At 43.3% G+C, this 22493-nt stretch overlaps 1 protein-coding gene across 1 annotated transcript in view; it reads right to left on the bottom strand.

The window, feature by feature from the left end:
* The window catches only part of HMCN1 (hemicentin 1), a 286626-nt gene that overhangs the window by 172372 nt on the left and 91761 nt on the right, over positions 1 to 22493 (bottom strand). Inside the window, exons 12-20 of the mRNA XM_033151379.1 lie at positions 18734 to 18875; positions 16586 to 16713; positions 14202 to 14315; positions 12989 to 13147; positions 11543 to 11737; positions 7874 to 7972; positions 4756 to 4883; positions 2539 to 2683; positions 657 to 769 (exon numbers count right to left, since the gene is read on the bottom strand). Coding sequence (XP_033007270.1) covers positions 657 to 769; positions 2539 to 2683; positions 4756 to 4883; positions 7874 to 7972; positions 11543 to 11737; positions 12989 to 13147; positions 14202 to 14315; positions 16586 to 16713; positions 18734 to 18875 — 1223 coding nt within the window. The remainder of the gene's footprint in view (positions 1 to 656; positions 770 to 2538; positions 2684 to 4755; positions 4884 to 7873; positions 7973 to 11542; positions 11738 to 12988; positions 13148 to 14201; positions 14316 to 16585; positions 16714 to 18733; positions 18876 to 22493) is intronic.

Here is a 22493-nt window from a genome sequence, read left to right as displayed (position 1 = left end):
CTGCCAGGAGAAATGGCATGGTGGCAGTGGTTGGGCAACCCGGAATGGTAAATAAAAGAGGTGTAATAATCTCATTCCTCGGGTATTTGTAAAGAGTACATGCGAGGAAGGCATGGGCCATTGATTTGTTCCTGCCATCTCCGCAGGGACGCAAGTGTTTCTCGTGTGGAATCTGTTGGAATCGTCCCTCAAGTTGCAGCCGAGGGCAGTACATTCAGTCTTGCGAGGGTAAAGGTGCGTCTATATTTTGGAATTGCTAGGTTATAAAAATAGGGTGCCAGAGAGTCAAAGTGGAAGAATGGAAAATGGTCATACCATGGGCAAAATTTCCTTATTGCGGCAGAGTTGTTCTGACGCTCGATATCATTTAGGCGTTGGCAAATTAAGACTGTTTGCTTAGCTGTTGTGGGGATAAACCACAAGAGTGAAGTTTTTGGTTGACAATTTTCAACGAGGTACTCTTGTGACAGTCTTGTTGCACTAGGGATATTAGACCGGGGGGATTTGAGTTTAGGCGCAGCCAGAAATTGAATGTCCTGCACCAGATCTGTATTTCTACCGAGTGGAGATTGATTGATTGATTCATTCATTCATTCATTCATTCCTACATGTTCAGCTGATTTTTCACTATAAGCAACTCAAGACTTTGCAGTTACCTTGGACCAGACTATAGATGGCTTGGGTACTCCACTGGATTTGCAGGGCATTGTAACTGGGATGCCTTCGATGGTACTGAATATCTGCTGTCCGTGCTGAATTATGGGTAGAACTGAAAACACATACAAATACAGGCATTTTGCAATTCACTGCTCATTTTTAACATCATGTTTTCCTTTGCACGTATAAAAACTTACAACCTATCGAGAACAGGTCTTGTGATTACATACTTAAGCCCCTCCTACGTTACAGTTTAGGAGGTAGACATTATGGCATGGAGCCAGCAGCTTCTCAATCCAACGCTCAATGCCCCCCTCATTTGCCAGCTCTCATGCTGCAGGTTTTAAGCTTTTAAAAAATCTCCTGTACGGAGATTGCAGCTGGGGAGGGATAGTATATCTGACTGAGACCCATGAAGCCCCCCCACCCACCGAACAATTAGGCTTGGGGAGGGAATGGGTATCCTTTTAAATTAGGTTCTCCAAAACTTTTTAAAGTGTAATTTATTTTTTGCAGACATTTACCATCAACAGAGTACTTTTATAACATGGGCTTGTTAAAATGTACGATGGGTAAAAATAATGAAATGGTTCTGTGAACACACTTTAAAGTATAAGCTAAGCTAAAAGGTAAAGTTAAAGGAACCCTGACAGTTAAGTCCAGTCGCGAACGATTCTTCTTCACAATGTGGTAAAACCTCAAAGTGCTACTGGAGAGATAACCTTCGCTTGAAAAATGCAATAATGAATACAGTGGTATCTCTAGTTACGAACTTAATTCGTTCCGGAGGTACGTTCTTAACCTGAGGCGTGCTTTCGCTAATGGGGCCTCTTGCTGTCGCTGAGCACATGATTTCCGTTCTCATCCTGGGGCAAAGTTCTGAACTCGAGGTAACTCTTCCAGGTTAGCGGAGTTGGTAACCTGAAGCGTTCGTAACCTGAGGCGTTTGTAACTCGAGGTAAAGGTAAAGGTAAAGGGACCCCTGACCATTAGGTCCAGTCATGTCCGACTCTGAGGTTGCAGCGCTCATCTCACTTTATAGGCCGAGGGAGCTGGCGTTTGTCCACAGACAGCTTCCGGGTCATGTGGCCAGCATGACAAAGCCGCTTCTGGCGAACCAGAGCAGCACACAGAAACAGCATTTACCTTTCTGCCGGAGTGGTACCTATTTATCTACTTGCACTTTTGATGTGCTTTCAAACTGCTAGGTGGGCAGGAGCAAGGACCAAGCAACGGGAGCTCACCCCGTCGTGGGGATTCGAACCGCCGACCTTCTGATCAGCAAGCCCTAGGCTCTGTGGTTTAACCCACAGCACCACTGCACTAACTTGCACGAGGTCTCTTTTCTAAAGCAGAATAAAAGCTTAAAGCATGCCTCTCTCCATTAACTGTGCATGGAAAAGAAGTTTCAGCTCATGAGGAATACAGCAGCCACGGCCTCACACAAAGTTGAAGCCGCTGAAACACAGATGGATTCTTACAAAACAAATCCTCTGTCTTGTCTTCTGCAAACAGGCACGTCCCTCTTGATAGTATTAAAAAACGAGATACCTAGTTCTTTTTCCAAGTGTCTAATTTCTACTAAATGCCAGCTCCCTCTGGATGCCGCTTGTTTTTATCCATTATCTAGCCTCGTAGACAACATTTGGAGAGCTCCCACTTACGTCTCTGTTTTGTTCATAAAGCAAGCGAGTCTGCAAAAACCATCATTGCTTGAAAACATTTGTGCATTGGGGGGGAAAATACTTTTTGGATGCCATGTGGTGGTAGTGATGGTTCTTATACTCATTCCTTAAAAAGGCATGCCAGTTTTGTTCACATGCTGTGCTGCCCAGACCACCCTAAAAAAAGCCTAGGGAAACGCTGGACATTTTTCCTCACCAAAGACGCTGACAGCAGTCGTTTTGTTGTTTGTCCCAGCCACGTTGCTTGCCATACAGGTGTAATCTCCAGCATCCTGCGGCCGAACCCTTTCAAGGTGAAGACTCCCATCACTACGAACACTGATATAGGGATTCTGGACCACCTGGGAAGGGGAAATCAGACCAGATTTTATTCATCTTCTAGATTTAGCTTGAGGATAAATCCCAAATTTTGTTTAATAAATGGGAATAAAATTAAAATATTGTCCCAAAGCATCCCGAATTCCATGACACGGGCAGCAATTGTTGCATTATTTTGATTTGCTAGTGATGGGGAGAGGCAAAGGCAAACTCCACTACTTGACTGTCCTCTGAGATTTCAACCAAGCATTCCTCCCATACTTTCAAACATATCCTTGCAACCATAAATGGTGTCCCTGAGTGTGGTCTGGGAAAAAAATGCATCATATTTTTTATTTGCTGCAATGTAGACAATAGCGACTATCTCAGTTCACAGTGCAAGACCTCAAAGTGGGAGGGAAATGGAATTTCCAAGTCGTCCCCAGCAGACTTTATTCTCTCCAGCGTTTTCAAATTCTGCCTAAATTGAATCCTCTGTGAGCTTTTCCCTTGGAGTGCCGAATTTGTCACCTACTTAGTAACTAGAGGAGGTTAAATTCTGCCTTCCAAGGGGATTAACACCTCTATTTTGAGAAACACAGAGGGGAGGGGGGAAGGAGCTATGCTGCTAGGGCAAGACATGGCCATGGGAAACATGACACATGCCAAAGAGAACAACAGTAGCCGGGAATCCTGTACATAGCGATTCTTTGCAGCATTTCACTCCCAAGGGACGCCAACAGCCTGTTACATACACAAACATAAGCCAAGAGTATAGTTTACACAACCCTTTGGTTGCACGTGGATGCAGTTTAACAACTCCATCAAACCTGGCCATACTGCGGTTGGGTACCCAAACCTATTTTAGACGCAGTAGGGTAGCAAGGGAGGGACGATGGGGGCGGGGCGCCCCAGGTTCCAGGGGAGGGGGTGACACTTGTGGGTTCCTCCCGCCACTCCCCCGCTGCCCGGCACCCCATCCGTGCTTCTTTACGGACGGGTGGGGCAGCCCCACAAGCCGCCGCTCGCTCGCCGGCTCACCGCAGGAGCAGCAGCACCAGCCGGGATGCACTACACAGGCCTGGAAATTCCGGGCATGTGCAGTGCATCCGACGTGCGTCGTGACAGCCCGTCCCCAGGGGGGTGCCTCTGCGCCGCTGCCCCAGGGAGCAAAGAGGCTTCCTCTGCCCCTGTTTAGACGTTTTAGGTGTCTTTTCCTTTCAACATACTCCTCCTAGACCTTTGTGTGAGTCAGCAAACAAGCCCGGAAGTCTTCCATGAACTATAGTTTTCCATTTCCTCTGAACTGGGAAAGAGAGCCAGTGTGGTGTAGTGGTTAAGAGCGGTAGACTCGTTATCTGGTGAACCGGGTTCGCGTCTCCTCTCCTCCACATGCAGCTGCTGGGTGACCTTGAGCTAGTCACACTTCTCTGAAGTCTCTCAGCCCCACTCACCTCACAGAGTGTTGGTTGGGGAGGAAGGGAAAGGAGAATGTTAGCCGCTTTGAGACTCCTTCGGGTAGTGAAAAGCGGGATATCAAATCCAAACTCTTCTTCTTCTTCTTCTTCTTCTTCATCCTCTGGTGTAGCAAAAGGTATTGCTAATTCTTGGTCTAGTCTGCTCTAATCTCACTAGAGCTTCCTGCACAGCTACAATTCGATTGCAATTGCTGCCACATTTCCCGGGGACAGATTTGCAAATCGGGGGACATTCCGGGGACTGAATTCGTCCAGGGACAGATTTGCAAATCCAGGGGCTGGTAACCCTAGACCTGAGTGGCGTGTAACACTTTCCCCTTTGTGTGAGTCAGCAAACAAGCCGGGAAGTCTTCCATGAACTATAGTTTTCCATTTCCTCTGAACTGGGAAAGAATGGTTAAATGGATCTTGGAACGACTTTGGCCTAATATCCTGGTTTGTTTCAAAGCTGTTAACCATCTGTTAAACCGTGATGCAAATCATCTGAACTCTTCCAGCGACTTTCCTCGCTGGCTGCAGAAGTCAAGTTGCTGTAGTTCGCAATCTGCTACGTCATATCAATTGCTATAGTTTTATGCCTTTTGAGACAGTCCCTCTGCTCCAGTAAGCAAAAGACGGATAATAAAATAAGATCTTACCGCCATACTATTTTTAATCCACTTTCGCTCTGGGATAGGGTTCCCAGCCAACAGCACACATGACAGAGTAAGCTGCTGGCCTTCGATAACATTAGCTGCCGCTGGGCTCATTCCAATTAGAGGTGAAACTGTACCAAAGATTTAAAAAAGAAACAATAATTGTGCACATTCCCATGAAAATGCAAGAAGAATGCTCTGCTGCAGACGGGGCAAGAATCCCAACAGGGCTTTAAGAAGAATCCTGGTCTATAGCACTTATCTCAAAATTAGTTAATTTTAAGAAGAACTATTCTGGATCACACAAAAATTGAAACTTTTATTATTATGTTCGTAATATATTGGAATAATGAATTCCAAGATAAGGGACCGCCTCTCCTGGTATGTCCCGTGTAGGACCTTAAGGTCCTCAAATAATAATCTTTTGGAGGTCCCGAGCAACAAAGATGCTAGGTTGGCCTCAACTAGGGCCAGGGCTTTCTCAGTATTGGCCCCAACTTGGTGGAACAGTCTATCACAAGAGACCAGGGCCCTGCGGGATTTGGCATCTTTCCACAGGGCCTGCAAAACGGAGCTGTTCCGCCTGGCCTTTGGGTTGGTTTCTGTCTGATACTTATGCTTCATTCTTTTATTGGTGGGCTATTTGAAAATGAGACTGCAGTTTTAATTTTGAATTTTGAATTTGTATTTTAATCTGTATTTTAAATTGATTGTTTTTATGTTTTTGCTGTGATTTTAATTAGTGTTAGCCGCCCTGAGCCCGGTTTTTGGCTGGGAAGGGCGGGGTATAAATAAAAATTTATGATTACTACTATTGTTGTTGTTGTGATATTTTTCATTTTTATTCCATATTGTAAGGCACCTCAAAATCCTCAGTTAGTAGGCAGGGCATAAATACTACACACACACACACACACACACACACACACACACACAGAGTGATACCTCCGGTTGCACGCAGGATCAATTCCAGAGCTCCGGTTGGATCCTGAGGAATTCACAACTGGAGGTACCGCTTCTGCGCATGCGCGCAGCACGTAGAGTGCTTCTGTGCATGCGCCTGCAGTGAAACCCGGAAAAATACTTCCGGGATTGCCGCGTTGACATCCTGAAGGATACGCAACCAGAGGTGTGCTTATCCAGAGGTACCACTGTATGTATGTATTATGTATGTATGTATATGTCAGATCTGCTGGCGGTTGCTCACGAGTGACCAAGCATGAGTCCCAACTGTCTTTTAAACAGTTTATTGGTACAGACTATTTACAGTGCAGAGGAGAAGAAAACATGACCGTCTCAGTCACTTGCAGAATCCAGGAGTGCCGGTTTCCGGCTGTGACCCCAACAAATGAATTTCTGCATCCCCAGGCGCCTCCTCCCCTGTCTCCTTTTGACCCCCCTGCATAACTGGGATGACGGAAGTGGCGTGCTCCCCTCTAAACGAATGTCGCGGGAGGCGCTGGGGCTCTCAGCAACATCCTCAAGCTGCTGCCTCTCCGGACTGCTGGTTCCCTGCACTTCCCCACCAGAGGAGGAGTCGCTTTGCCCGCTGGGAGATGTATCGCTGCTGAGGAGGTGTCGGGGCTCTCTGTACATCAGCGAGACCTCTCGAGGGGCCAAGGGCAGTTCCCTGACACAGTGTGTGTGTGTGTGTGTGTGTGTGTGTGTGTTTGAACAGTTCAGTTCCCGAACACCTTGGAAATCGAACGCTGCAAACCCGGAAGTCAATGTTCCGGTCTGCGAACTTTGCTTCGGAATCCGAACATGCTCCTGAGCTTCCGTTTTTACTGTTGTGCTGCTAATTTGCGTTCCCCCATCATAATTAAAGCTTCCCGCCTTCAGTTTACACTGTTGTGCTGCTAATTTGCGTCCTCCCCCATCATAATTGAAGCCTTCTGTTCCCGATTGCAGTGTTCTGAGGTGATATTGGGTGCTTTGGTTTCTGCTATTTATTGCGTTTTTTGTGACTGTGGCCTGCGCTTCGTTTTATGGGACTCTGACTTGTGTCTTCGTGTTTGTGACTAGTTTTTGGGACTGGAACCCAGTTCAGCTACTGATTGATTGATTGATTGATTGTGTGACTACGGAAATGGATAAAAGCAAAAATCCAAACAATGACTATCAACAGTGCAGGTTAAGAAAAAATAATAATTTTAATTTTAATCATCTACAATTCTGTCTTATTTATTTTATAGTACAGTGCATTGATTATTGCTTTCATTTTATGGATCAATGGTTTTGTTAAAATTCATGTTAAATTGCTGTTTTAGGGGTTGTTTTTAAAAGTCTGGAACAGATTAATCCGTTTTGCATTACTTTCTATGGAAAAAAAACGTGCCTTGGTTTTGGAACGGACATCTGGAATGGATTAAGTTTGGGAAACAAGGTACCAGTGTGTGTGTGTGTGTGTGTGTGTGTGTAATGATTATGAACAAAAAGGATTGCTCAACTACATCTGTACCAACCTTTCCTGCAAACAGACTGAGTAATTACTTAGCACTACGTTATTCAATTTATGAATTGGACTAACCTTTTTGATATAGTATTTTTTAATCTTGATACTTTATTTAAGCTATACTTGAATCTAAGTGTGTGGGGGTTTGTTTGTTTGTTTTACAAAAAAAAACACTTGTAGGAATTTTCTGGTTAAGTACCTCAACATTAGAGAGATGACAGGAGAGAAATCTAGATAGGACACTATTTTTGCTTTGGTTTCCCAATAACTCATCACTAAGAAGTAAAATCTGGTATGGATTTAACACAAATGTGGATTCTAGCATGTGCACTGTTTCAGAGACATCGTTCAACCCACATTGGCCTGGTTTGCATGTAATGTTAAGCCATGGTTTACCAAACCATTGTTTACTTGATAGTCTGAACACAGCCCAGTGGGGCTGAACCATGGCTTGTTACCTACAAACAAACCACACTTGCAAGCTATGATTGGTGATTGGTATTTAAACCACGACTTACGTTAACCAAAGCTTAGCGTTGCATGTGAACCTAGCCTATATGTAGAAGGCCCAGGAGAAAAATATTATTCTGTTTTGGATACAGTAAGAGAGTTGGATTGAAGTCGGGTAAACCAACCATAACAAATCCCATATTTTCAGTTAATTACCAAGTCCCGTGACAGTAAGTGTAGCTGGCCGTGAGACAATCTTCCCAAATTGGTTTTCAGCTTCACAGATGTAGGTCCCCTCATCACTGACCCACAAATCTAGAATTATATAAAAGGTTTTTTAAAAAAAAAAAAAAAAAAAAAAACAGAATTAGCACTTAACTTTCCAGGAAAAACCCAATGTATTCATATACAAACCTAAGTAAGTGCAAATGTATCATAAGTTTGTATTGCCCCTACATCCACAATATAGACTTATGAGACCAAACTTTGGGATAAAGGTTATATTTATTCAAAATCTAACAGGATGGTGGAACTCTAAATTAACCAAATAGGGGTCAGCAACCTTTTTTTTTTCCTTTTTTTTCTTTTTCTTTTTTTATTACAAACAAAATAAACTAACATTCACTCATTATTACATTCACTCATTTTTACAGACAAAGTAAACTAACATTCAATCATTTACAGAAAAACAACAACAACAAAAACAACAGATAAAGAACAGAAACGGAAAAAAACAAAAAATTCGACCAGTCTTCCCTTGCATCCTTACATCTGTTTTCCCCACCACCTTTCAACACCCCCCTCACCCTGTGCTTGACTTCCAGTCAACTCAGCTGCAGTTCATTTCACTTATCCTTTTTCTTTCAACACACTGTTATTCCCATCTCTTATTTCTTTACAATTCTTTACAATTCTCCTTTATTATTCAGCTTGTTTAATATCTAATATTTATAACGGAACCTGTTTATTACAATAGGAGATCCGACTTTTCAACATAATTTTGTAAGTACCCTTTGAACGCTTTCCAGTTTTTTTCTGTCTTTTCTGTTGTGGTCCTTCCAATTTCTTCCATTGTTTTGGATATATTGTAATATTCTAAAAGTTTGGCAAGCCATTCCATTTTTGTTGGAATTACCCCGCTTTTCCAATTTTTCGCTATCAGTAGCCTTGCGGCTACTGTTGCGTATAGGTACAATGTTTTACTTTCTTCCTTTAGGCTTCTTGGGACTATTCCCAGTAGAAAACCTTCTGCTGTTTTTTTGAATGAGTGCCTAACCATTTTTTTCATCTCATTGTATATCATATCCCAAAATTGTGCTATATCCGAGCAATTCCACCATATGTGCATCATGGTGCCTTTCCCAGTGTTGCATCGCCAGCAGATATCTCCGCAGTTTTTATTCATTTTGGCTATTTTTTCCGGTGTTAAATACCATCTGTGTTGCATTTTTAAGTAATTTTCTTTCAATATATTACATCTGGTAAAATTCATATCTTCTTTCCATAATTTTTCCCATTGTTCGAACATAATATTTTTCCCAATATCTTGTGCCCATTTAATCATAGATGCTTTGACTAATTCGTCAAAAGAAAAAAAAGGGTCAGCAACCTTTTTCAGCCGTGGGCCGGTCCACCGTCCCTCAGACCATGTGGTGGGCCGGTCCACCGTCCCTCAGACCATGTGGTGGGCCGCACTCACTCACTCACTCTCTCTCTCTCTCTCTCTCTATATATATATATATATTGGGGGGGGGGGTGAACGAATTCCTATGCCCCACAAATAACCCAGAGATGCATTTCAAATAAAAGCACACATTCTACTCATATAAAAACACCAGGCAGGCCCCACAAATAACCCAGAGATGCATTTCAAATAAAAGCACACATTCTACTCATATAAAAACACCAGGCAGGCCCCACAAATAACCCAGAGATGAATTTTAAATCAAAGCACACATTCTACTCATGTAAAAACACACTGATTCCTGGACTGTCCGTGGGCCGGATTTAGAAGACGATTGGGCCGCATCTGGCCACCGGGCCATAGGTTGCCTACCCCTAAACCAAATTCAAGAGTACAGACAGCTGAGGATTTTTTTCTAACTCTGGTTAGGGAACCATCCCTCCAGTCCCCTGGGCAGTCTGTGTGTCTCCAGAAAAGGGGGGAGAGGAAGCAACTCCCCTCCTTGTTAGGTGAGCCATCACATGCATTGAGACCCCACTATCTAGTGTTCACCCAATATGTGCATGTCAGGCCTAAAGGACACCCCCAAGTGTCCCCCCCCTCAATGCATAAAGCACTGGCAGATCCCTGAAGGGTTCCCTTAACCCAATAATGCCTCATTATGTCTATAGTTTTTTCTCCCTCACTTCCTCACCTGCCCAGACTCAATGCTCCATAAGCAATGAATCCCAGCCACTGTCAGGTTTCAGGGAATCCTATCCCTCCCACGGTGGGATGCCAAGAAGCAGATAAACAAGACGAGCTCTTACCAAGTAGTTGATTCACTATTCACAGAGAGAGACTAAGGAATGCAGTGTCTCTTAGATAATGGCGTTGCTCCAAGTAAAGTCCCACCCCCTCAGTCCCTCCTATTCTACGTCAGCCTTGTGCCGGCTGATCTGTGCTTTCTGCCTCTGAGCTTTCTGTTCTACTACTCTCAATGCACGCCTGGTCCCGGCCGGGGGGGAGGGCGGTCTGGTAAGCTTTCCAAAGAGAGTGAATCTGTCAGATGTCTCTCCCCTGGTGCTTCTTCTTCTTCTTCCTCCTGCTCCCCTCCCAGTATTTCCCAGCTTCTGCCCTCTACAGCCTCTGAACTATGACCTTCTGCAAACCACTGTTCTAAATCTATACTGTCTCCCTCTTCTCCGGGAAGTGCAGGAAGGGGGGAGGCGGTCTCCACCATTCCTCCTCAGACCAGTCCCTGACAGCCACTGCTCCAAGTGTCAATCTAATTAGTCCCAGTGGGGAAACGAGGGGATTCCATCCACCCAAATTCTACTCAGTCCCTTCAAACAGCAACTACCGCATTTTTCCATGTATAAAACGAGTTTGTTTTAGTATGAGTACATGTTAAAAATTGGGGTTCGTCTTATACACAGATAGTGCAGAGGGGGGACGGGCGATTGGTGGCAGCCGCAAGCAGGAGATTGTGTGTGGCGATTGGTGGCTACGGCAAGGCCTGCTGGTGATTGGCTGCCACTGCATCAATTGGGCTTGTGATTGGCGGCTGCTTGTGGCGAGTAGGCGGACGATTGATGACTTTGGTGAGGTGTGCAATTGGCAGCGGCGGTCAGGCGTGTGAGCAATTAGCAATTGTTGACAATTCCACCCCAAAAAAAGCTCAACAACTTTGGGCAATCTCCCATTTCCTTAATTTGGAGTCCCCAAATATAGGGGTCGTCTTATAAACGGGAAAATACGGTAGTTAAAGCCCCACACTCCATAAAGTGAGAGGTGGAGGTTGCCACGAAACAGCTAAGGCTACTGCCCATTGCTTGGGCAGTGCTTCTTTGTGCAGGTACGCAAGGATATTCAGTACCTACACCTTCTTTAAATTAAAAAAAAAGTGTGGCACTTACCGTAACAACTTCATGTTGAATACGCTAACCCATATTCATTTCTGAATTTAATCCAGATCCAATGTTTCTGAGTTTTATTGTGATACTTATTGGATTTCCCACAGAAATTGTGAATCCAGATTAAATGGAAAAATAATATGAGATGGCATTCTTGATGAGGACAATATCGCACCATAAACTGCTGTGAGGTAGCGCCATATGGAAGTACCCTACATTAAATAACGAATTACGTATTATGCATTATTTTTTTCTTTGCCTTTTACGTACACAGGTGTATGTATATACAGGTATACGTCTACCTACTGTTAAAAGAAAGTCCGCCTGTTCTGAGTTGACTGATGGAACTAACTGCAAGATGCCTTGAGAAAAGCGGGGCGCCGTCCAGTCGTTGCCACTTCACCTTTGGTTCCGGGTAACCATGAACATAGCAAGCCAACGTCACATTTGAGCCAATATCCACAGATTCATCGCTGGGCTCTTGTGTGAAAACTGGGGGAGCTGTGAGGGGGGGTATACAGGGAAATAAACATCAGAGAATCAGTAACAGTAATCTTCGGTATTTATTTCGAAATGACAGCTGAGTGACCCAAGCTCTCCACTTTTCTATCTCGTAACGTGCAACAGCTGGGTCATTCAGTAGGATCCTATTAATGAGATGTTACTGGACAGGAAGGGACGTGGGTGGCGCTGTGGTCTAAACCACTGAGCCTAGGGCTTGCCGATCGGAAGGTCAGTGGTTCGGATCCCCGCGATGGGGTGAGCTCCCATTGCTGGGTCCCAGCTCCTGCCAACCTAGCAGTTCGAAAGCACCTCAAAGTGCAAGTAGATAAATAGGTACCACTCTGGCCGGAAGGTAAACGGCGTTTCTGTACGCTGCTCTGGTTCAACAGAAGCAGCTTAATCATGCTGGCCACATGACCCGGAAGCTGTCTGCGGACAAACGCCGGCTCCCTTAGCCTATGGAGCAAGATGAGCGTGCAACCCCAGAGTTGTCCACGACTGGACCTAACAGGGGTACCTTTACCTTTTTACTGGACACAAAAGACCCTGGTTCAAAACCATGCTTGGTCATGAACTTGTTGGGTAGTCCTGACTAGCTCTCAGGTCAAATCCCCCTGTTGGTTGGCAGGGTCAACAGAGCAGCAGAGAGGACAAACATTTTAACTCAAGTACTTTTTGCATGCTTGAAGTACCGCGTGAAATTGCACCTGAATTGCCCCAACCACCTGTCAAATTTGGACCACAAAGCTGGTCCTGATTAGGATCTGTCCTGTGGAGTCAAAAATGTCCCACACTCATGGTATAAATGATAGTATGACATACAGTGGTGCCCCACTAGACGAATGCCTCGCTAGACGAAAAACTCGCTAGATGAAGGCATTCGTCTAGCGGAAGGCAGCCCCGCAAGACGAAAAAGTCTATGGGGCTGCCTCGCAAGACGATTTTTTTTTTTTTTTTTTTTGGTCTAGCGAAAGCGCGGCTGCCATTGCCGCTTCGCTAGACGAAAAACCCGCTAGACGAAAATTTTCGCAGGACGAATTATTTTTGTCTAGCGGGGCACCACTGTACTAATAAACTTAGAAACTAGAAGCCACCACCCACCCAAGATTGGGAAACCCCTTTCCACTTGCACACATATCTCATTGGGCCCCAAACAATGTGAATGATACTAATCAACAATATGCATGAGTTTATTTTAGATGATCTTGCACAGTTTGCGTGTGTCTGTTTTGAAGCCATTATGCTTACAGCCAACATCCAGGGTTATTTTGCCAGATGCGCTTCCTGCAATATTGGTTGCGACACACATATAGTCGCCAGCATCCAAGTCCTGCGTTTCCTGAATCTTCAGGAGTCCCCGGTGGAAGTCAATAATAAGAAAGTTGGATGCCCTCAACTCTAAATCGCCTAGATCCAGGCAAAGAAAAAAGAAAAAAGAGAGAGCAGGAAGTTAAAAACCTAGACTCGTTTCTATAAGTCAAAACAGCTTTTTCATTTCTTTTTGAAACAGCAAAATGTCACTGCTTCACCACAAGCATCCAGATGAATACAATGGCGAGAACATAGAACACAACAAGGAGTTGTGTACCATTGAATTACTATTTGATGAAACAGCAGTTCTCTAACGTTTACTACAATATTTACAACTTTCGAATTTGGGTCCGTCCCCATAAGCAGCTGAAGTGGCAATTTCATTAGATTCGCTTCTTGCCCTCAATTCATGACACACTTCATTCACCGTAAGAAGGCCTATCCATGTTAGCAAGTCTGTGATATCCATTTCAAGCTGTCCTCAAGTGCTACAGTTTTATCTCATGGGGGAAATTAGTTGCACAATCGAAACTGGATACAGGAATATCACACGGTTGGCGAAAGTACAGAAATACCCTAACTCGAAGAAGAAGAAGAAGAAGAAGAAGAAGAAGAAGAAGAAGAAGAAGAAGAAGAAGAAGAAGAGGAGGAGGAGGAAGAGGAGGAGGAGGAGGAGGAGAAGAAGAAGAAGAAGAAGAAGAAGAAGAAGAAGAAGAAGAAGAAGAAGAAGAAGAAGAAGAAGAAGAAGAAGAAGAAGAAGAAGAAGAAGAATTTATTATTTATACCCCACAAATCTGGCTGGGTTTCTCCAGCCACTCTGGGCGACTCCCAACAGAATTTTAAAAACACGCTAAAACATCAAACATTAAAAACTTCCCTAAACAGGGCTGCCTTCAGATGTCTTCTAAAAGTCAGATAGTTGTTTATTTCCTTGACATCTGATGGGAGGGCATTCCACAGGGCGGGTGCCACTACCAAGAAGGCCCTCTGCCTGGTTCCCTGTAACCTAACTTCTCGCAGTGAGGGAACCACCAGAAGGCCTCGGAGCCGGACCTCAGTGTCCGGGCTGGACGATGGGGGTGGAGACACTCCTGCAGATATACTTATTTTAAAAGAAGCTAAGCAAACAAGATCAGTTTGGGAGAAGTACCTTTAAACCATTTAACCCGTGGAGGTGGGACTCCTGTACTTTTGCATTCCATTACAGTGGTGTCTCCAAGAGCAATTAGCAATTCACTTTGGACTACCGTCAGCTTAGGAACTTCTGCAAGGGAACAAGACGAGAGACACTAAAATATGAAACTATTTGTCAACTTCTTTGGCAAACTGGGCAAGGTATATCCTAATCCTTAGCAATACTATTCCAAAATGTAGTTGTTATAATCTCTAGACAATATATCAAACTGAGGGTGGGTGCACTGTCTCAAATATGATACTAAACCATTTCATAATAATTATATACTGGATGAAGTTGCATTTATTATTTTTCTTTTTTGTCCACACATTCCACTTATTTGGCAGTAGAATCTAACCTGAATGCAAAACGTTTAATGGATTCTTATATGTGTGTGTTTGCAAAGGAATGAATGGCAAGGAGCAATGGCTCAGTAAACATTAGGAGGTTGAAGTTCTGACCCATGGCATCTCTAGCTGTTGTTGTTTAAAAGAGATCTCAGGTAACCAAATTAGGAAAGACCTTAGTCTTGAAGAGACATTGGCAGTCAAAATGAACAATAGGAGACCAGTAATCTGACTCCATATATGCTTATTTTTGTGTTCAAATATTCACAAAACTATCTTCAGCATTCACACACTTTCAACTTTCTGGTTAATTGTGATTAGCAACTATTAAAGAAAGTGTGGGATGTGACCCACTGGGAGCAGTCAAGTACAACATTCCTTGTTTTGCTACAGTGGACATGCAAGGGAATGTTTGGTCCAGCCAGTCAAAACTTCCTGTTCCTCCTGGCCTGGCATCCTTCCTTGCATGTGACTAGTGGGTGGGTGTGACCTTTCCAGACCTGGTAAAAAGCCAAGTCATGCTTGGCTCATCAATCAATTAGGGCCACTAACTGATTGATGATTCAGGATTTTAAAATGTGCTTTTAGATCAAATTCTCATTTCTGTATACATTGTAGTGTTTTATTGGCGCTCTCTCTCTCTCTCTCTCTCTCTCTCTCTCTCTCTCTCTCTCCCTACCTATTTGTCCTGCCTGCTTCCTGCATCACCTGGACTGTACCGCTGGCTGCCACAGCAGTTCCCCAGGTCACCTCCCAAATAGGGTAAACCTGTTTGCTCATGTTTGTAACTTTAAGCCTAAAGCCTGCCTTCAGGCATCACACTGTACTCTGCCTGATCGTAAGTACAACTACTTTTTGTTACTTATGAATAAGACTGTGGCATCTTTCTTCTTTTAGGAAGGATTCAAAAGGAGTCTTACCAGGAATATTAGAATATACAGGTGAAACTCAAAAAATTAGAATATCGTGGAAAAGTCCATTTATGTAAGCAATTGTTTTCATTAGCTACTGGAGTTTAATATATGAGATAGACTCATGACATGCAAAGCGAGATATGTCAAGCCTTTGCTTGTTATAATTGTGATGATTATGGCGTACAGCTGATGAAAACCCCAAAGTTGAAATTGTTAATTTGGGGTTCTCATCAGCTGTACGCCATAATCATCACAATTATAACAAATAAAGGCTTGACATATCTCGCTTTACATGTCATGAGTCAATCTCATATATTAGTTTCACTTTTTAAGTTGAAACAAAATGTAAAATCAAAAAATCCTTCCAGTAGCACCTTAGAGACTACCGGTAACTAAGTTTGTTCTTGGTATGAGCTTTCGTGTGCATGCACACTTCTTGAACCATCTAAGTTTGTTCTTGGTATGAGCTTTCGTGTGCATGCACACTTCTTGGGCTAGTCACACTTCTCTGAAGTCTCTCAGCCCCACTCACCTCACAGAGTGTTTGTTGTGGGGGAGGAAGGGAAAGGAGAATGTTAGCCGCTTTGAGACTCCTTCGGGAAGTGATAAAGCGGGATATCAAATCCAAACTCTTCTTGAACCATCTAGGTTTGTTCTCGGTATGAGCTTTCGTGTGCATGCACACTTCTGTGTGCATGCACACGAAAGCTCATACCAAGAACAAACTTAGTTGGTCTCTAAGGTGCTACTGGAAGGATTTTTTGATTTTATAATTTGTTTTGACTGTGGCAGACCAACACGGCAACCTACCTGTAACTTTTAAGTTGAATTACTGCAAGAAATGAACCTTTCCACAATATTCTAATTTTTCGAGTTTCACCTGTATCGCAATCTGGAAACGCCAGATTGAATTGCTTATTGGCTTAAGAAACTCACAGAAGTCTGTGACCAGCTTTCTGCTGCGTAAGATGGGGAATGTACTCTGCTAAGTGAAGAAACTTGCTAGTGCAAGTTAGGAAGGATATTAATAAACAATATATCTTCTCTGGCCACCCTCAACGGAGGCAGCCAACTACATTTTGTTTCTTATGATACTTGCCAATGTAAGTGAGGATAGACGTCTCCTTGGCAGTTCCAGCAGCGTTACTAGCCAAACATCCATACAGTCCTGCATCTTTGTGGATTGCCTTTTTTATAGTTAACGTACCTTCAGGATTTAACCTATACCTGCGGGAGGAAAAATCATTCACAGAAACTGGAAAGTGACTATGACAACTGTGATATTACGAAAGTTAAAACATCGGGGCAACATGGCAAGAGGGGACTTCCACAGATGTTCTATGGGTAAAGAACATGTGCCCCCCACATGCATTCTCATTTTACATATGATTACTTTTATAATAGGGACGCGGGTGGTGCTGCGGGTTAAACCATAGAGCCTAGGGCAGGGGTCAGCAAACTTTTTCAGCAGGGGGCCGGTCCACTGTCCCTCAGACCTTGTGGGGGGCTGGACTATGTTTTGAAAAAAAATAATGAACGAATTCCTGTGCCCCACATATTACCCAAAGATGCATATTAAATAAAAGCACACATTCCACTCATGTAAAAACACCAGGCAGGCCCCACAAATAACCCAGAGATGCATTTTAAATAAAAGGGCACATTCTACTCTTGTAAAAACAAGCTGATTCCCAGATATAGAAGGTGATTGGGCCGCATCCGGCCCCGGGCCTTAGTTTGGGGACCCCTGGCCTAGGGCTTGCTGATCAGAAGGTCAGTGGTTCGAATCCCTGCAACGGGGTGAGCTCCGGTTCCTTGGTCCCTGCTCCTGCCAACCTAGCAGTTCGAAAGCACGTCAAAGTGCAAGTAGATAAATAGGTACCATTCTGGCAGGAAGGTAAATGGTGTTTCTGTGTGCTGCTATGGTTCGCCAGAAGCGGCTTAGTCATGCTGGCCACTTGACCCGGAAGCTGTACGCCGCTCCCTCAGCTAGTAAAGCAAGATGAGCGCCGCAACCCCAGAGTCGTCCATGACTGGACCTAATGGTCAAGGGTCCCTTTACCTTTACCTTTTACTTTTATAATAGGCTTCAGAGAATATAAAAACATCCTGGAGGGGAAGCTAAGCATATTTGCTATTTAGATAACTACCATCACCATCATTTCACAGCTAACAAAAAAAGACATTGACTCCACAAGGAGCCTCTACATCTGTCTCTTGTTTCCTTTTTGCCCAGACCTCAGAAAACGCCGGAACAAGACCTATTTCAACAGCACCCTATCACCTGGTAGACTACTGTACAGACAAAAATAAAATAAAAACAACACTTCTATTAACACGGGGATAATTTAAACTGCTTCCCTGTCTCTGGAAAATCCTGATAGAACTCTCTATTTGTTCCAGTGGAACACTAGTACGCAAGAGTGGCTGGGGAGACCCGGCCAGATGGGCGGGGTATAAATAATAAATTATTATTATTATTATTATTATTATTATTATTATTATTATTAGGGGAGAGAGAGGTGATCAGTATAACCCTTCCTGTAATTCTGTGCTTCTTGGCATGCCGGCATTATCTGAAATAGGGTGATTTATTTATTCGTTATATTTGTTAATTGCTCACAGATTGAACCAATGCCACTTTAAGAATGATTAAGAATGCCCAATAAAATAAACCTAAAAACACAGCTATACAGATAGAAACCAGGCCTTACAGATCCCACCTCACTAACTACGTAATTTTATTCGCATGTGTCAGGGGGCTGCCCTCGCCGCAAGGCAAGGAGTTGCCAGGGCTTTATCAGTATCGCGAGCCCCCGCCTCAACTGCTGAGCAATTCGTCTTCCTCCAGTGGGGAAGGCAGTGATCCCTCTAGTGGGGAGGGAGAGATGGGACTGGGAAGTAGGAGTCAGGGCTCTGACAGGGAAGGAGAGCCCTCGCACCTCTTCCGTCTCCCCACTTGCGCAGGGGGGAAAGACGCAGAGGGGGATAGGCGGGGGTTCCACATCCCGCGGCTTTTATGCTGGGCAAGGAACCGGAAGGGGCCATTCCCGGAGGCACACAAATAAGGGCCTCAGAAGATGACTGCAGGATCAAACAAGGGCCTTCGTTCATCAGATTTCACAATGCAACATTTTCAGTCAAGGATGTTTCATGATCACCCCCTACACACACACACACACACACACACACACACACACACACACACCTGAAGACAAGGATATGGGTAAAAAAGATATGTACATACCTGTGGGAGCCCATGAGAAACATATCGTTGTGTGTCCACACGACTGTTGGCTTTGGATAGCCAGTTGCGGAACAACCAATGGAGACCTCAGATCCTTCAGTAAATGACTGGTTCCTGGGCGAGACAACAGCCTTGGGTGGTTCTGTCACATAAAATGAAACATACATTATTATGGCTTTTCAAACATTATCTTACTACCGGACATCTGTAGGCAGGGAGTTTTTACATGACTCCTCCCTCATCAACATTCTGAAGTGTTACAAATCCAGTAAAAGCTTTATCATATTAGTAGATCTGAGTCAGTATTCAAGCTAACTCAATAAATTCTCCTTATCGGCCAAAGAGCACACAGTGTTGCATGATTTGTAGGTGTTGAGCCTGGGCTTTTACACATATAAACATGTCCTCTAGCACTGCAACATTGGCATTATCTGCTGGACCATCCTCTTTAAAACTCAAACACATAAACACAACACAATAGGATTATTGTGATTCGTTTCTTGAGCTATTCTTTGCAATTTGAGATTCAGAGTCCCCTCCACAATTAGTTGGTGCTAATGCCAAAAGAAACAAGTTTTGAGGAAGAATTCTGCTTCCTAAATTTCAAATGGCTTTTCCATTGGGAACATACAATAAAGATCTCAGGGTATCAGCTTTCCACCATTTCTTTTCACATTTCAGCAGATTGTTATCTTTCTTTCTAAACAAGGACATTGGTACGGTGATATTGCAAAAGCACTGGCGTATGAATCCAAAGACTTGCTTCTGGTGATTTAATAGACTAGTTTTATGTGCATGCTGCAGGAAACATCAGCGTGTAAATAAAAATAGCAAATAACTGATAAGCAAAGAGATGGGCTATGCTGAATCAGCAAAGCTAACGGCTAAAATAAGCAAACTTAACTTCCATTCTTAGGGAAGAATGGAAGTCTTTTTCGGACTATTTAGAAATTATTATAATATGATTGATTCACGAGCAGGATTTGATCTGTGAGCAACAGAAAGAATTAGAGATTATTTTATTATGGTTATGATACATAAGAGTGCAGCAAGGGGGTAGAATAAAAAATCACCATGGAAAATGGAATGGGAAGTCAATAAAACGAAAGAAAAATTTATTATGTATTAGAATTTTATGTGAAATTTAACAAAATACGTTTTTTAAAAAAATAAAATAGTTACAGTAAACGTGATTTGCACGCCATGTAAAGCATGAAGCATTTTTAAATTGCTCTACAAATGGTGAGAGGAAAGACATAACTGACAGACTAATCAAGTTGCACTGGAATCAAATCCAGATACTGTAGTTTATATATTCCATGTATGTGGCAGAACTGTTCTGAACTGTTTTGCCATGTGGAAAGCTGCCGGGGCTATTTTTTAAACATTTGAAATGTTGCCAAAAAAGATTGAAGGATGCTTTAAAAGCTTTGCGGGTTTGAAGAAGATCTACTCTTCTGTTGACCTTAGGAAACTGAGATTGGCTCAAATGGGAGGACACAGTGTGCCTGAAAAGCACCACTTCTGACAATACCCTGTTATTCTATTATGCAGTGAAGGAGTTACTCAGAAATAATGGATTAAGACACACATTTTGCACATTATAGGGGTTTGCCCCGTGGTAAGTCAACAAAGCATGCTGCGAGATCCAGCACCATGACATCTGGCAGCAATTACCAGCTTTGTTTTCTGTCCCAGCAGTAGCCAGTGACACAACAAGGACAAAGACTCAAGAGGGATGTTTTTTTCTCTCATGGCAAGTTTGCTTTCTTCACGACGGGTGGAAAACTCCTCACATTCCACGAACAACACTGCCGCCTTTCCCCAAATGCTCAACATGCCTTTAGGGTAATCTTTCTTTCACCCAAAATATTTTGATTTTGAGGGGTTTACACACAAACACAAAGAGAGAGTAAAAGTGGCCTCCATTTTGTTCTTGATGATCCCGGAGAGGGAGCTAGTGGAACCAAAGTTATAACTGTCCTGTACTTTTCCCCTTGAAGCAAACTTGTCTTGGAATAGTTACGGTAATAAAGACCTTTGGGCTTTTAGTCCCTCGTAAACAAAAAGCAAACAGGAAAGGTGTGGGGATCTGTTTGCATGAAGTAGCACTCTTGGTGTAATTTGAAAGTTCTCAAAGGGTAAATTGACAGTCTCAAACGTCTATTGCTATTGCCTCACATAAAGTGCTTCCCACAAGGATAAGTGCCTGCTTTCAGAAAAGGTAAATGACCCCTGGATGGTTAAGTCCAGTCAAAGGTGACTATGGGGTTGCGGCGTTCATCTCACTTTCAGACCAAGGGAGCCGGCGTTTGTCCACAAACAGCTTTCCGGGTCATGTGGCCAGCAGGACTAAACCACTTCTGGCGCAAAAGGACACCGTGACGGAAACCAGAGCTCACGGAAATGCCGTTTACCTTCCCGTCGCAGTGGCACCTATTTATCTACTTGTGCTGGTGTGCTTTCGAACTGCTGGGTTGGCAGGAGCTGGGACAGAGCAACGGGAGCTCACTCTGTCATGGGGATTCGAACCGCCAACCTCCTGATCAGCAAGCCCAAGACGCTTAGCAGTTTAGACCACAGCGCCACCTGCCTCTGGTATCATCTGAGCAGGCCTCATTTGGGAGAATTTGCCCAAAGTTGGGTCTTCCCCCCTAGAATGCTGACTAAAAGATAGTTTTTTGTTGTTTGTAGTTGTTTGTAATTGAAAATTTAAAAAAATCACAGCTTATTAAAGGAACATAAATTGTGGTGTTTACTCAATATGCAGGTGCAAATGTTTTCTGCATTGACAAATTCTAACTCCTCTGAATAAGTGTTTTCTGGCTCTGGGTGCTTGGGTATTGTCAAGCACACATTATCTGACACAAATATTATCTGTATTATTCTAAACCCACCACCCCAATACATTTGAGATCTTGTTGGGGTATGAAAATGTTAGTGTTATTTTCCCACCAATTTTGGATGAAGGTTAAGCACACTCTATGTACTATTTGAGAATGGAATGTACCCATTTGGAGCATAAGGTCCACCCTGATAAAAGTATCTGAAGAAGTGTGCATGCACACGAAAGCTCATACCAAGAACAAACTCAGTTGGTCTCTAAGGTGCTACTGGAAAGAATTTCCTATTTTGTTCCTGATAAAAATGACATTGTTTTGGAGCAGAATTTTGGCATAGACTAATGGTTCTGATATCTTGTGAGGCCTTGGGATATGTGATTAGTAAAAGTTATTTATCATCCATTTTGTTGCCTGAAAACCAATAATTAAAACTGAAATCCATGATACATTTAGTACTAGGATTGTATATAGTACCAGAATTACAAGAAGATCAACACATAATTTTGATTTTGATTTCTGTGTTTTTTTAAATTCCACCACTTGTTTGAAGGAGATCCAAAAGGGCAGAGTTAGGCAGATACAATACATTCCCTCCTTATTTATTTCTGCTTTGTTCCTGGAATGGAACCTTGTTGAACCAATTCCTAGGAAAAACGTGTATTTGCATAAACACATGCAGTACATTTTCCAACGGGAAAATGTTATCTGGCTCATATTACCTTGGATCATACTTCATCAATATGTACTGGATTTTCTGTAGTGTTTCTGTTGCAATACTCAAGCTTCATTCGTTAGCAGAAGCAATGCAAACAGATTTAGAAAGATTCCAGGCGCAATACAGCTAAAGCAGAATTTACAGCCAGGAGTTCAAGTTAGGTCTAACTGCATGCCAGCATGGTGCAAAAGCGACAGCAGCA

This window comes from Lacerta agilis, chromosome 6 (genome assembly GCF_009819535.1).
Source record: "Lacerta agilis isolate rLacAgi1 chromosome 6, rLacAgi1.pri, whole genome shotgun sequence".
In the NCBI taxonomy this organism is placed as follows: domain Eukaryota; kingdom Metazoa; phylum Chordata; class Lepidosauria; order Squamata; family Lacertidae; genus Lacerta; species Lacerta agilis.
Note: the sequence above shows the minus strand (reverse complement) of the source record. Positions and strands in the feature narration are given on the sequence as shown.